Here is a 15,015-nt window from a genome sequence, read left to right on the forward strand (position 1 = left end):
ATTTCCTGCACACGCCTGTGCACGGTGGCTCTGGATGTTTCTACTCCAGACTCAGTCCACTGCTTCCGCAGGTCCCCCAAGGTCTGGAATCGGCCCTTCTCCACACTCTTCCTCAGGGTCCGGTCACCTCTTCTCGTTGTGCAGCGTTTTCTGCCACACTTTTTCCTTCCCACAGACTTCCCACTGAGGTGACTTGATACAGCACTCTGGGAACAGCCTATTCGTTCAGAAATGTCTTTCTGTGTCTTACCCTCTTGCTTGAGGGTGTCAATAGTGGCCTTCTGGACAGCAGTCAGGTCGGCAGTCTTACCCATGATTGGGGTTTTGAGTGATAAACCAGGCTGGGAGTTTTAAAGGCCTCAGGAATCTTTTGCAGGTGTTTAGAGTTAACTCGTTGATTCAGATGATTAGGTTCATAGCTCGTTTAGAGACCCTTTTAATGATATGCTAATTTTGTGAGATAGGAATTTTGGGTTTTCATGAGCTGTATGCCAAAATCATCCATATTAAGACAATAAAAGACCTGAAATATTTCAGTTAGTGTGCAATGAATCTAAAATATATGAATGTTAAATTTTCATCATTACATTATGGAAAATAATGAACTTTATCACAATATGCTAATATTTTGAGAAGGACCTGTATATATATATATATATATTGTACAGTTTTGGCCTAATTAATGGGTTGTCCTTTCAGCAAATGGCATGTTTTAGAATCTGCATAATCCAGTAAGTGATTATTCGATTACTAAATTAGTTGACAAATTTTTAAATATTCAATTAATCACGGTTATTCCACTTAATTGTTTTAGCCCTAATTAAATGTCTAAATGTGACTGTACTTCAAGTAAGAGTATTACTAGTATTACAGTTCCTCCAACTTATATTCACACAAAAAAGTTTAAGTAATACAGAAAGAAGTTTCTTGACAAAAACATTATGACTTACAAAAATAATTTTAATAGAAAACCTAAATGATGTGGCTGAAAATATAGACATTCCCTTTTATTTATTACAGGGAAAACATCCTCCATATTATTTTTGTAGGTTCTATTATCTGTTTTACTATTCAACATTTGTGCAAAGCAACTGTACAAAGGAAAACCTAAAACATTCTAAGATGAACATAATTTCTTATTACAACAATTAATGTAATTTATTTTGTTTGCTTATTTACTTTATTACTGCTTGAAAATTTGTAAAAGCATTTAACTAGGTAAATTTGATGTATGTAAAGCAGCTGCTCCTCATATTAATTCCATTATAATAAGGTATTTTTACCTTGTTGGGTGTATTACAATTACTGATGTATTATTCATTTGAAAGTATAAAGCATTGACTAATAATTAATAAGAATGCAAATTGGGTTACATACCTTGCGGCAAAGCGGCTGTCATAATCCTCAATGGCAGGCTGGAAAAAAAAAGAAATAATTTTTATTGGAGAAGAGGTCTGTTATTTTAAAATACAAAACACTAGGTGGCAGCAAAAACTGTGCAAAAGTCTAACTTTCAGGTCCTGCAGGATTAGTCATGACCAATTATGCAACAAAGCCCTAAATCAGATGGAGGCTGCAAATGAACTACATAAGAGTAACAATTGTAGAATCTGCACACTTTACAAATGCTATGCATTGTAATACCTGTGGAGCAAACCCTGCCATGCTGTAGGGGCGTGGGCGGGTCTGTGCTAAGCTCTGTGCCAACAGTCTAGCAGTTAGGCCATAGTCAGGTGTGGGCAGTGATGCATCGCTTTCTAGCAGGTTCCCTGTGCTGCTGCTTTTACCATGATGAAGACTGGAACTACAAGAAAACATGAGCCTTAAGACTTTGACTCATTTCAGTTTTTAAAACCTTTCATAAAAGAACAAGTGGGACATACTTCACTTTGAGCTTGTCGCCATCACTCTCAAGGAGCACACGTGTGTAGGAAAATGGGAACCAGCCACGCCTGGTGAAAAAAAGCAGTTATTTTTAATATATGACAAACATTAATAAGTAAATAGATACATTCTAAAATATATATATTTCAAATACCTGTAAATGAAAATAAAAAATAAATGCATGTGTGACACAAATGTGTTTTTGCCATATGCATTCAGAGAAAACCCACTAGACCTACATCTTGTTTTTCTCATTTTCTCCATAGTGCCAGCCATCACGGGCCTCCGGCACTAGCAGGGTGATGACATCTCCCTCGGAGAAGCTTAGCAGAGTACTATTGTCGCCTGCGGCATGGGAGAAGATGGCTTGGACACGGGAGCGCCCATTTTTTTCCAGTCCGGCTGCCATGGAACTGGACCTGGGCAGAGTCCTCGTCTCTCCTGATAAAAATAAAATTTTTAATGATGAATATTTGACGCAAATGCTGATGTTTCAGATCCTCTGAAACATCTCATACATGTCAAAACAACCACAATCTAAAAGAATTTGGTAGTCCAACATTTTTGTGACCTCCTTGCTTAGTTTTCACAGAACAATGATAGCATGATGTAGTCCAAGGCATGTCATGGTAGCTTACCCACTGGGTTTTTATTCTTGGCTGGAGCAGGCCTACGGACAGGCAGGGTGTTGGAATAGACGTCGCTGACCTGTCTCTGAGGCTGGACCTGGGACTGGCCCTGTGCCTGAGTTTGGGGGGATGCGGGTCTAACTTGAGACACGGACATCGTACTCCCATCTGTCCAGTATTCCTCGCCGTGAACTCCTGTTGTCCCATTGACCATCGACATACCATCAGGGCCCATCAGCCTCTGGAACAAACAAGTAAAGAACCTAAATTTAAATGAGCTCTGTCAATACTTGACAGCTATAAATGATAGTAGATGCGTTACACCAATAACAACCGAAAGAACAAGTTAAGATATAAATATTGCGCTAAGTTAAAGTTAGTGCTGTTCAGGCAAAGACAAGTACATTTTCAGCTATTAATTTCCTCACCGCTGGGTGTCCAAGACCGCTGCCCATAAAAACGGCCAGCTCTGGGGGAACAGGAAGCGGCTGAGCCCCCGGTATGGGGTCTGAGATGACCAGATTAGATGTGGAGGAGTGCAGGGGACTTGTGCCCCCAAGAGCAGCAGAACCCATCTGTTGAGCCAGCAGCATGGCTCTGTCTGGCAGTTTATTAGGATCTGAGCAGGCCTGCTGCCACACTGGGATCTTCTGGGTCAAAAGGTCTTTTCCCTGAGAGAATAAGGAAAATGATGTGGAAACAAATGAAAGTGAAAAGGCATGATTAGAAGAAGAAAGGATTAACTCAATGTAGCTGTAATGTAAATAATGAAAAAGGCATTTCTTATTCAGTACTAGTCCTAATAGATGATTTCTCTGTGTGTATCCTTGACCACTGCCCTTTGTGCAGCTTTGATAATGTGCTGTGTGGGTAAAGCAGACCGTCACATAACCAAGCTACCCACGGCAGTATTTCTCAGCCTGTGGACACAGCTGTTCTTTTTACAAGTCCAGAAATATTGTTTAATGTTTAACAGAAAAGAGTATGTGTAAATAATACACACAAGCACAAGATGGGCTTTGTGCTTTCACATACAATGAAATTAAACTCTCATATCCCCTGTAACAATGACATCTTGCACATAGGAAGATCCTGTGGGAACATGATCATGAGTTTGGTGAAGGTGAACACTTCCCACACACACCCACATGCTGATTAATGACTAGACTTTATGTTGGGAGGGGAAAAAAAAAAATGGCAGTGCGGTCGACACATACACTGTCTTCCTGCAGCCACATCTTCAGGCTGTCAGCTCTCACCCACCATAATCCCAGGTGATTGTTGCACTCCATTACCCATGTATTTGAACGTGCTGAGAATCGGATAGGTTCGCATTTGAAGCATGCACACCCACACAACAACAAGAATAAATACATAAAATGATTACAATCTTCTTCAGTGATAATTTATTCTGCTGGGTCATAAGACAAGAAGGTATATTAGTTTGGATTTCAGTAATCTTTGCTTCAAATGTCGGCATTGATGTGTAAATAACAAAAAGGGATAAAAACTATGGGTGTGAACAGGTAGTAGCTTTTGCCCAGCTCATAAGACAAAATTAGTTTTCAGTTTAGAAAGTCTTGCAAAAGTATTCATACCACAAACACAAAGTTTTTTGGGATAGTTCAAAAGTACTACATAACTGACCGGTGGAAGTAATACATGGTTTTCACAATTTGTTATCCACAGTATTCTATTGTAGCTATGGTTGCATGTTAAGGGTTGTTATTGTGCTGGAAGGTGAGCGTCTCTCCCAGTCTTAAGTCATTTGCAGTTTCTCAAAGCTTTCTTGCAGGAATGATCTGCATTTAGCTCCATCTAACTTATCATCTCTGAACAGCTTCCCTGTCCCTGTTGAAGAAAAGCGTCCCCACAGCATGATGCGGCCACCACCATTTTTCACAGTCAGAATGGTGTGTTTAAGGTTCTGTCCATGTTAGATTCCTGTATCAAATAGCATTATCACGGTATGGCCAAAGAATTACATTTTTTGTCTTTTTTTTTTATCTCATTTGACCAGTCACATTTTTCCACATGTTCACTATGTTCCCCAACTAATTCATATAAAACTGCAAACAAGAATTTATATGGCTTTCTTTCAACATTAGCTTTCTGCTTGCCACGCTTCCACAAAGGCCAGGTTTTTGAAGTGCACAACAATGTTGTTTTTTTTTAACTGATTCACCTACCTGAGCTAGTAATATACCAACAAGCATGTGCTAACTCCAGTGTTACCAGTGTTGGCTGCTTCCATAATGAAGGCTCTTCTTACCCAGCCTGTCATTTTAGGTGGATGGCTGAATCATTGTAGGTTTGCAGAATCATTGTAGGTTTGCAGATGAGCCTTACTCTGACCGTTTTTGGATGATAAACTGAATAGTGCTCCACGAGTTATCAAAAGTATCAAAATTTGGGATATTGTTTTATAGCCTAACCCTGCTTTAAACTCCCCTTAGCTTTATTCATGTTTGTTCACTACAAATTTCTGAGGCCTTCACAGAACAGCCGAATATATATTGAGATTAAATTACACACAACCAAACTATAATTAGGTATTAGGTAACTCAAAGCAACTGAATTTTATTTAGGATTATCGGAGTAAGGGGAGTTGAATTTTTTAACCATATTGTTTTTCCAATTTGAAGTTGGTCAATCAGATAAAATCCCAAAACAACACATTGGAGTTTGTGGTTGTAATGTGGTCATTGTTGACTTTTTTAAGGGTTATGTATACTCTTGCAAGGCAGTGCAACTTTCATTTTAACAACTTATTTTAGTTTAGCGAAAATGCCGAAGCAGTGTTTAAAAAGGCATGAATTTTCAGCTTTTCAGCTCTTTATAGTGTTGTTAAGTGAAATATTTTAAAGCAATGTAAACAAAGTAAAGTTCCTTAAAGTGTAACTTAATTGTGACACATTATCTTGACAAGGAACTTCTATTTCAAGTGATTATTTTTTAAAACATAAAAGTTATAAATGGTTCTGGCTTTGATGAAGGGCATTTATTGTGTTTATTAAGCCTTAAATTAATATTAATAAATATATCTAAATCAACTGGACAGATTACAATAAAGATTCCTGAGTGCTCTTTTTATTAAAATCAATCGGAAACCTTTTAAATTACAAAGTATTCTATTAAATCAGATCGCAATTTACTCTGAAAACAATCCAATTGAAGTTTCTATTTTCAAGTATTTCTCAATCCTTGACCATGGAATGAAAACACCCACACATTTAACAATTTCTGATTTGCAAATCAATAAATGAATAAAGGAAAAAAAATGGTAATAGCAATTTAATACAACAAAAAAACAAGAACTACCACTGGTGCAACAGGCTTTGGTTACTGTGTTAAATGCTGAAGGTCATGACCATCCTATTAGAAAAAAAACTGAACAAGTGTGACTTGTTTGGAAAGGTTGCCACATAAAAGCAGCTCATCTCAAAGAAGATGGTTTACTTATTTATCATCAAAGGAGATGAATGATGTCTTTTGCAAGAGCGTTCTGGCCAAGACAGGCAGCTGCACAAAAACACAGTTTCAGTTGAAAATATTTGACATGTAATAATTAAACAGTCTAAACATAAAAAAGGCTACATAAAGACTACAGCATAAAGACTAAAAACAGCATGATATAGTATACAAAGTTACAACTGATCTATCTTTTTCCATACTGTTGTTTGGTGTTAAATTAAGAAAAAATCTAATCTAAGCACAGGCTAATTATACCAAATGGCGAGCATGGTGTTCAAGGAAAAAGGTTTCCGCAGCCTGGTTATGAATTTATTATCTATGTATAATTTAACATTTAAAAATTCAGTCCAGAAACTGGAAACACAAAGTAGCAAAAGTAATGCATTAATTTTAAATTGATTGAATCTATTATGAAAATGTGTTTTCTTCATTTGCAAAAAAAAAAAAAATGGATTAGTTCAGCCTTTGTCCTTTCCATTTTACCATTATAGGTGGCTCTGTTGTGAATGGAAAGAAAACTGAATGAAAAAAAAGATTAAAGGTGCATTGCGACTTACCTTTCCATGATAGGCGCTGCTGTTTTTGGCCACAGCACATTGTCGGTCCACGAGGAAGCAGTATCTGCGACGCTCCTCTGACAAAGCAGTCTTGTAGCCCTCAGCAATGAAGGTGTCTAGCTCTGTCTGCTTGTTGCTAATGGTCTCCACAAACTGAAGGGCAACACACAATAAAACACACATTAGCATTATTTTCTTTCGTATTCAGGCCTTGTTCGGTTATTCAATTTGGCTGTGCAGCACTTTACTCAACGATTGCCATTTTTAAATGTGCTTAGAAAAAAAGAAATTCTTATAGCTAATACACATTTTTGGTATAAATGCTTTCAGATTCCTGACAAAACAATTAGACTTTATATTTAATTTTGTTTCAAATGCATACCTATTGTTTTTGTTGTTTAAAATAATATTACTTCGACAGAGCATTTTTCTATTGAGCCCCTGCAGATGTGGACAAAAAGAAACTAAACCTGAGCCAACTTAACTCATAGAAATTGAGATTCTTTTTTCATTTTTGAATAAAAGTCTGAATTAGCTATTCAAATTAATTTTGTGAATTTGCCTATCCAGCTTGTCCAAGCCATCAAAGAAATACAATTATGAAGACTGATCTTTTAAGGAAAGTATAGCAGAAAAAACAGGCATAACCACAGGTTCGAGAGGCAAGGCCCATTCAGGAGCTTGGGGGCGATACACCAGCCATGGACTGTGGCTGCAGTCATTGTTTCAAGTGTCACACCACAAACAGATGTATCTAGGACATTGCCTACAGCTGACTTTGTGTTAGGTTACCCCTGAACCAGAAATGTCAGAAATGGCTGACCTAAGCTAAGGAGATAAAGGGCCAGAATGATGCCCAGACAAAAGTAAATGTTGCACTTTATTTGGAAATCGAATTCCCAGAGTTTGGAGGATGAGTGGAGAGGCACAGAAACAGAGTTGCTTGAGGTACAGTATGAAAAACTATGGACAACCTCTCAAGGTCACAGGCAACATCAATGTAACCATGCAAAGTAAAAAAAGGTGTGCACAGGACCACTGCCCTGAACCAAAAATACATGTTCCAAACAAAAAGAACAGGAATAATTTATTGATACTGGAGACAGACACCGTCCCCATACATTCATGTCTGACACAGAAGCCCTGAGCAGCGTGGCACTCTAAGACTGGCCAATCAGATACAAAGATTGAGAGACAGGAGCATAAAAACAATAATCCCTTTATATAATTCACTGCACTAGTTAAGTTTGTTAAAATGGCACATGCACAAATAACGTTCAAGTCAGAAGTTTGCATATTACTAGGTCAGTTTTAGATTCTGTATTTAAAAGTAGGTCAAGCAAGTTCTGTTTCATTCATTTTTAACCATCTGCTAATGAGTGACCTAGAAGGGCACATTTTATTAGTCAAACTACTCTTTGATGTGCTGCCATGTTTTGAAGCAAGTCACAGGGATTCACATTTATATACAAATATATACTGCTCAAAAAAATAAAGGGAACATTTAAATAACACATCCTAGATCTGAATGAATGAAATATTCTCATTGAATACTTTGTTCTGTACAAAGTTGAATGTGCTGACAACAAAATCACACAAAAATCATCAATGAAAATCAAATGTATTAACCAATGGAGGCCTGGATTTGGAGTCACACACAAAATTAAAGTGGAAAAACACACTACAGGCTGATCCAACTTTGATGTAATGTCCTTAAAACAAGTCAAAATGAGGCTCAGTATTGTGTGTGGCCTCCACGTGCCTGTATGACCTCCCTACAACGCCTGGACATGCTCCTGATGAGACGGTGGAGGATATCCTGAGGGATCTCCTCCCAGACCTGGACTAAAGCATCCACCAACTGTGGTTGCAACGTCTGTGGTGCAACATGACGTTGGTGGATGTTAGCACTGGGTATTGTTGTCGCATGGGACATGATGTCCCAGATGTGCTCAATCGGATTCAGGTCTGGGGAACGGGCGGGCCAGTCCATTGCTTCAGTGTCTTCATCTTGCAGGAAATACTGATACACTTCAGCCACATGATGTCTAGCATTGTCCTGCATTAGGAGGAACCCAGGGTCAACCGCACCAGCATATGATCTCACAAGGGGTCTGAGGATCTCATCTCAGTACCTAATAGCAGTCAGGCTACCTCTGGTGAGCACATGGAGGACCATGCAGCCCTCCAAAGAAATCCCACCCCACACCATTACTGACCCACTGCCAAATCGGTCATGCTGAAGGATGTTGCAGGCAGCAGATCGCTCTCCACGGTGTCTCCAGACTCTGTCACGTCTGTCACATGTGCTCAGTGTGAACCTGCTTTCATCTGTGAAGAGCACAGGGCGCCAGTGACGAATTTGCCAATCCTGGTGTTCTCTGGCAAATGCCAAGCGTCCTGCACGGTGTTGGCCTGTGACTACAACCCACTTTTGTGGACGTCGGGCCCTCATACCATCCTCATGGAGTCGGTGTGTAACCGTTTGTGCAGACACATGCACATTTGTGTCCTGCTGGAGGTCATTTTGCAGGGCTCTGGCAGCGCTCCTCCTGTTCCTCCTTGCACAAAGGCGGAGGTAGCGGTCCTGCTGCTGGGTTGTTGCCCTCCTAGCCACTTGTGTGGGTTGTAGAGTCCGTCTCATGCTACCACGAGTGTGAAAGCACCACCAACATTCAAAAGTGACCAAAACATCAGCCAGAAAGCATAGGTACTGAGAAGTGGTCTGTGGTTCCCACCTGCAGAACCACTCCTTTATTAAGTGTGTCTTGCTAATCGCCAAAGATTTCCCCCTGTTGTCTATTCCATTTGAACAACAACATATGAAACTGATTGTCAATCAGTGTTGCTTCCTAAGTGGACAGTTTGATTTGAGTTATACTGTGTTGTTTAAGTGTTCCCTTTATTTTTTTGAGCAGTGTATTTCCAAATATTTCTTTTTGAAAATATTACCTTTGGTGTTGACATTTGACTTCTAAATGTTCACATTTAATATATGTTAGAAACTAGTAGATCAGTCTGATTTTAGAGTCTCAGAGGCCAAAAAAAGCAAACAATTCTCCGAGGAAATCAATAGCTAAAGTTTAATCAAAACAACTTTATTATGTCCTTCCAAAACTGATTAGGTTTTTAAAGTTCATGCTTTAAAGCAAAATCCTGGTGTGGCACAAGTGTTGTTTCATTTAGTGACCACCAGGGCACACCCCTTCCCACTTTTAAGTAACTTTGTTAGGTCTTTCATTAACCAAGTAGTGGTTTTTTGAATCCAAATGACACCAACTCAACCATTTTGGGAGACAGGTGATCCTTATTGTTCTCAAACGAAAGCTGCTGATGTCCAAATCTATAGACACCATCTGACAAATGAAGCAGTGTTGATAAAATAATAAGCCTGATAATATCCAGTTGTTGCTTCTGTGTCAAACAAAGCAGAAATGTGCTACTTGTTTGTGCTACACATCTTGAAACATGGTGCTACGTCTGAATCATTTCTTTGTTAGACTAACAAAACGAATAAAAAATTTTTTAAATCTGATTCAAGCTAGTTTAATTAGTGGCTATTGTTATTTAATAAGTACAAACATGAGTATCCCTTCAGCAAGTGTGGTTTAAAAGACTGCCAAAATACTTAAAGAAAAGCAAAGATGACTTTCATTCCTTCTAATCATCTCTAAGAAAAAAAGATATATTGATTTTATTTTGTAATGAGTCATGGTCTGTGCTGCAGCAAGACTAAAAGGAGAGGAGGGAGAAAGATTGAAACAAGAATTTTATGGTAAAGTAATGTCGGGAAAACACACTCCTGGGCGTATCACCTGCATGCACGTCTGAATTGGTCCTTGGCTACAAAAGAAAAGCGATTCACAGTGCAAAGACCCTTTAAAAGATCACAGTCAAAGCGACTGTCCCTCTGGTGAAGCGACCCTTTTCGTATTTGCAGTCTGTAACTCGCAGGCTGCTAGCCGCTGCAACACCTCTAACCAGAGCTATTAGGAGCAACTCAGGCAGTGTGCACTCGCCTTTTGTCAGATCAACATGGCCCCATTCTCCAGCTATTCAAAAGGTCACGAAAGTAACCCAAGAGAATGAGTGCAGTGGGAAAAGCTTATGCAGACACCATTATTTCCCAGTGACCTCAAGTTACATCACAGCTAGAATGACATGTTCTGCAAAGGTTATGGATACATATGAAAACTGCTACATGTCAGTGCAGTTTTAGCACCCAGGCTTTAAATATTCTGTGTTACAGGTTCGTCTCTGTATGTCTCCTTACACCGACATATTCGGGACAAAATCCTAATACTTCGCCACTCCATTACTCTGCCCACACATTTTCTAGAAATTACAACCACTGGGACGGAGCCTCGCAGCCTTTCAAAGGTGAAGAATTCAGTGTGACAAAACCCCAAAATTATGTTGTAGTCCTGAGGTACTTCCAAAACATCTGGCTCTGTTTTAAGCTGCTTAGCACTTTCATTTTGTTACTGCTACTTCTTCAGCACTACACTTTAGATTTAAAAGGAAATACTTTGGAGACATGCGAAATCCAACCACGACCACCTAAGGTTCATTGTGGTGTTTCTCATTCCGTTTCTTATGCAAATAACCTCAAACACCATCCTTTAGATGTACCTGACTATGCACCACACAGATTAGAAACTATTACATTTTATGAAGAAAGCCTGAGCTGATCAAACCTCAATTTTGTGATATTAACTGTCTGTATGAGCTCTTATTAAAATCCTGTGCAGTACAATAGAGTTTATCTTGATACAATCCCTTTATATAGCACCATAGTACTCTTCATTGAACTACATAATGAAATAATTTGCATTTTATCTGACTTTACTTACTGATGGGGCTTTGGAAGTGTCTCAAGGCAGGAACGATCAAAGAATATGGGGAAGACAAAACGATGGGCAAATTGATAGTCTCCTTATTGTGATCTGTCTCTTTTTGCTGCTAGACTGCACCGAGACACCAACCTGTAAAAAAGTGGTGCCTCTCATCTTCCAAAGCATCACATATGATGTGGGGGAGGATAAGACGCTGCCCTCATCTTTGCAACATTTACTCGTCCTTTTCTTGTCAGTCTCCTGCTGCATTTCTATCCACACTAATTAAACCATGCAATCTGTCACAGATCTGAACTATTATTCCAGGTGGACACTTGTAATTGTGAAGCACAGGTCCTGTGGGAGTGCAGGGCTCTCGATCTCTTATTTGCGAGCTTTGCTTCTTGTGGGCTCAGGCACAAACGAGCTGACTTTTCTCTCACACGCCCACAGTCGTGATATGATCAGTGAAAGTGAGCATACTGAAGATGAGAAAGGGATATTAGTTTTTCTTTTCTCCTGCAAAGTCTGTAAATTATGAGACCACAGTATGATGAGCCCTTCCCTCTGCACAGATGGGCCTGATTGATCAGTCATACAGACTCAGGACGAGAGTGGGGTTATGGCTACAACTCAAATTTATGTTAAGCATGCACAGGGGAAAATGTTTGTTTTTTTACTTTCCTTCTCTATTTTGTTTGTCTGAATGATTCAACCAAAAGAGAGGGATGTCAGTTGATGTGCTGTTTCTATTTTCCTGGCTATTTCCACCCCAAGGATATCCTATTAGCTACAGACAATAAAATATGTTATTAATATCATAGCAATATGAATCCAAAATATTTAAATTCTATTAAACTCTTAAAGGGGGCATACCAAGTGGAACTGGAATGCTTTGGTCCAAACTCCTTGCTATTGTAGCTCTACAGGCTCTTCTTTTTCCCCTGTTCAAGAAGTGCATTTGAAAGCAACTGGATTTGCTGTGGTCTCTTTGAATGCTCTTGAGGCACTTCAAAGGTCTCCTGTGACACTCCAGGTCAAAGAGCGCTCTACTTTAACCCCTTTGGCCATTTTTGTAGTTTGATAACAGATACAATAATCTAGCACTGCAGAAAACAGACAAAAATGACAAAAACAAAGCAAAACTGTTAATGTAATAATACTATTTAAAACACACAGTCAGTTATGTCCTCAAGGAGATAAAAGCAGCACACAGCACTAACATAAGCAGAAAGCACAATGCTACTGCTATCAAAACAATGACCAGGACGTTATATCAACACACAATAAATTCATGTCTAAAATAAAGTTTGCTGTCATTTTAGCGTTATTTGTAGCTTACTGCTTTGCTGCTTCCGTCGTTTCCATTCACAGAAAGAACTGACACCTCAATCAGATGAAGTCTTTCAGCAAATCCTTCCTGATACTAGCAGAGGTTACTGAAGGTACTCGTTCTTGAAGGGCTTTACGCAGGCAAAGAGGAATTTCCTAACTGCTGTGGGTAGATTTCCATGAAAAATAAAATTTAACCAGGCACTTTGAAGGGGTTCTGATGCTGGGGGACAGTGTAATGAATTGTGTGGGTTAATACACCCAACAACCAAACCGAACTTGTCCTCTTGCAGCGTAGGCATACTTGAGCTTGGACTACAAAATCGCAGCGAGAAATAAATATGGCGGATACGCAAAGTTGATCAGCTGGGAGTCCATGACCTTACTTAGCTGTTCCACAGCAATACTGAGACGTAACAGTTGGAAAAACATAACAGATGATAGAGAAAACTGAATGGACTGAAAAATACGACCCAAACAGAATATAAAGATATCTCCGAAACACCTGGAGAGACTAAACATTTTCTGCACTCCTAAAGACTCCACGTTGACAACAAAATGTATTTAAAGGTTAAAAAAGTGGATTTTGCATGATATGTCCCCTTTAACATTTCAAAGGCTTAGTAAACTTTTTGTTGTAGGAAAAATCATAGCAAACTATGATAAGACAAAAAAAAACTTAAGTGGACATACATTATTGTAAACATTGCAAAACTGGGGAATAGAGTATATAGAGCATTCCCCTTCATTGCCTGAACATATTTTAACTGGCCAGGCATTAAAGGCTGTAAAAGATCATGAATGCACACTGAATAGCCATGTTACAGATGGAATATGGTGCAAGCAAAGAAATAATCATGGTTTTGGGTTTCAGGTTTTCCACAACAGCAGTAGTGCAGGTACATCTAAAAAAAAAATTTGAATATAGTGAAAAGGTTCAACAAGTAAGTTTGAGGACACTGATATAAGTGTGCGAAACTGTTTTGCAGACCCCGTATTTGACCTTTCTTAAATATTGCACTTTTACAAGATCACTTTGAATGGCTTCGCCAGATATTATTTCTTAAATCTGTAAAAGCAAATTAGAATTAATATTGCTTGTTTGTTCATTCATTTTTTATGGTTGCTTTGTTTTTGCTTGTTTTGTGTAAGTTAGTCTGCAGTGCATGGCAACTGATACATAGAATGGATTTTTGATTTGGATTACAAGTTCTTCATTATTCTTCTTTCAATGTTTAATTGAAGGCTCACATTTGCTTCGATTCTAAATAAATTTTAAATCCTAAGAAACACACAAAAATCTTCCCGTTCTTTTCTTCATATGTATGATAGATCAGTCCCTGGAAAGGCAAGGCATTTTTTCTTCAGGTTGATTTCTAAAAATACCATGACTGAATGATTTAAAAACATCAAAATAATTTAACATGGCTTAATCTCACCACAAATATCACCTCCATAGATATATCCTCTATTGGAAATATACACCCTTACAATCCCTATGTGACTGCGGTCTATAGCATAGTAATTAAATTAATTGGTTAGTTATAAAACTAAAAGCACAAAAAGGACTAAATAAAACTAACTCAAATGAATAACTTTGCAAATATCTACCTTTAAAATGCCAGTTTCAGGATAAAGCTGATAACATCTTTTAAACACTATTAAACAGAGAGGTACATTTCAAATATCTGCTCTGATTTACTGATTTACACAATCAAGGTTCCCAATTCAAGCTGTGCTTCATGCTTGGCCGCAATGTTGAGAACATTGTCAGACTTGATGCTTTATGATGACACTTAATACATCATCTCGTCAAGTCATTTCTGACACAATGGAACAAACGTGATGTGACAGTTGAGTCAGATCAATCCAGCTCTTCCACACCACTGCCGACAAAATGGTGGTAGATGTGTGTGTGCAACAGTGTTTGCAACAGCATGAAAACTATGTGGACAGACTGAAAACTTGGCTGCAAACAAAAAAAACAAAAAACTTTTGAAAAGCTGTAGAAAAGTTTGTATCCTAACAATTTGTTCTGCCTGACTGCTGACTGCACTTCAAAGCAAGGCCAACAGTGGCTCAGTAATAACTTTGCAAGCTGTGACCTGTTGATCTGACATCTTTGCCCCATCATTTACAGAGGTCTACATTTCTGCTTCCAAAAAACATTTACCTTTTCTGTTATTTCATTTATTTATATTTGCTCTCTTGTTTTCTCTCTTTCTACAAGACCAAACAAGAAAGCAACCAGATGGCAAAATAAACAATGGGGCTTGATGCAATGGAATGTTGTCAGAGTTGTTT

At 38.6% G+C, this 15,015-nt stretch overlaps 1 protein-coding gene across 5 annotated transcripts in view; it reads right to left on the reverse strand.

Annotated features, from left to right (window-relative positions):
- LOC124864855 (brain-specific angiogenesis inhibitor 1-associated protein 2-like) overlaps positions 1-15,015 on the reverse strand; it is a 77,831-nt gene that overhangs the window by 6,860 nt on the left and 55,956 nt on the right. For all 5 annotated transcript variants that reach the window (XM_047359795.1, XM_047359797.1, XM_047359794.1 and 2 more), the window contains exons 7-13: positions 6,545-6,697; positions 2,942-3,184; positions 2,523-2,754; positions 2,124-2,325; positions 1,884-1,952; positions 1,645-1,804; positions 1,378-1,415 (exon numbers count right to left, since the gene is read on the reverse strand). In XM_047359795.1, the coding sequence (XP_047215751.1) occupies positions 1,378-1,415; positions 1,645-1,804; positions 1,884-1,952; positions 2,124-2,325; positions 2,523-2,754; positions 2,942-3,184; positions 6,545-6,697 (1,097 nt within the window). The remainder of the gene's footprint in view (positions 1-1,377; positions 1,416-1,644; positions 1,805-1,883; positions 1,953-2,123; positions 2,326-2,522; positions 2,755-2,941; positions 3,185-6,544; positions 6,698-15,015) is intronic.

The sequence above is a fragment of the Girardinichthys multiradiatus genome, chromosome Y (assembly GCF_021462225.1).
Source record: "Girardinichthys multiradiatus isolate DD_20200921_A chromosome Y, DD_fGirMul_XY1, whole genome shotgun sequence".
NCBI classification, from domain to species: Eukaryota; Metazoa; Chordata; class Actinopteri; order Cyprinodontiformes; family Goodeidae; genus Girardinichthys; species Girardinichthys multiradiatus.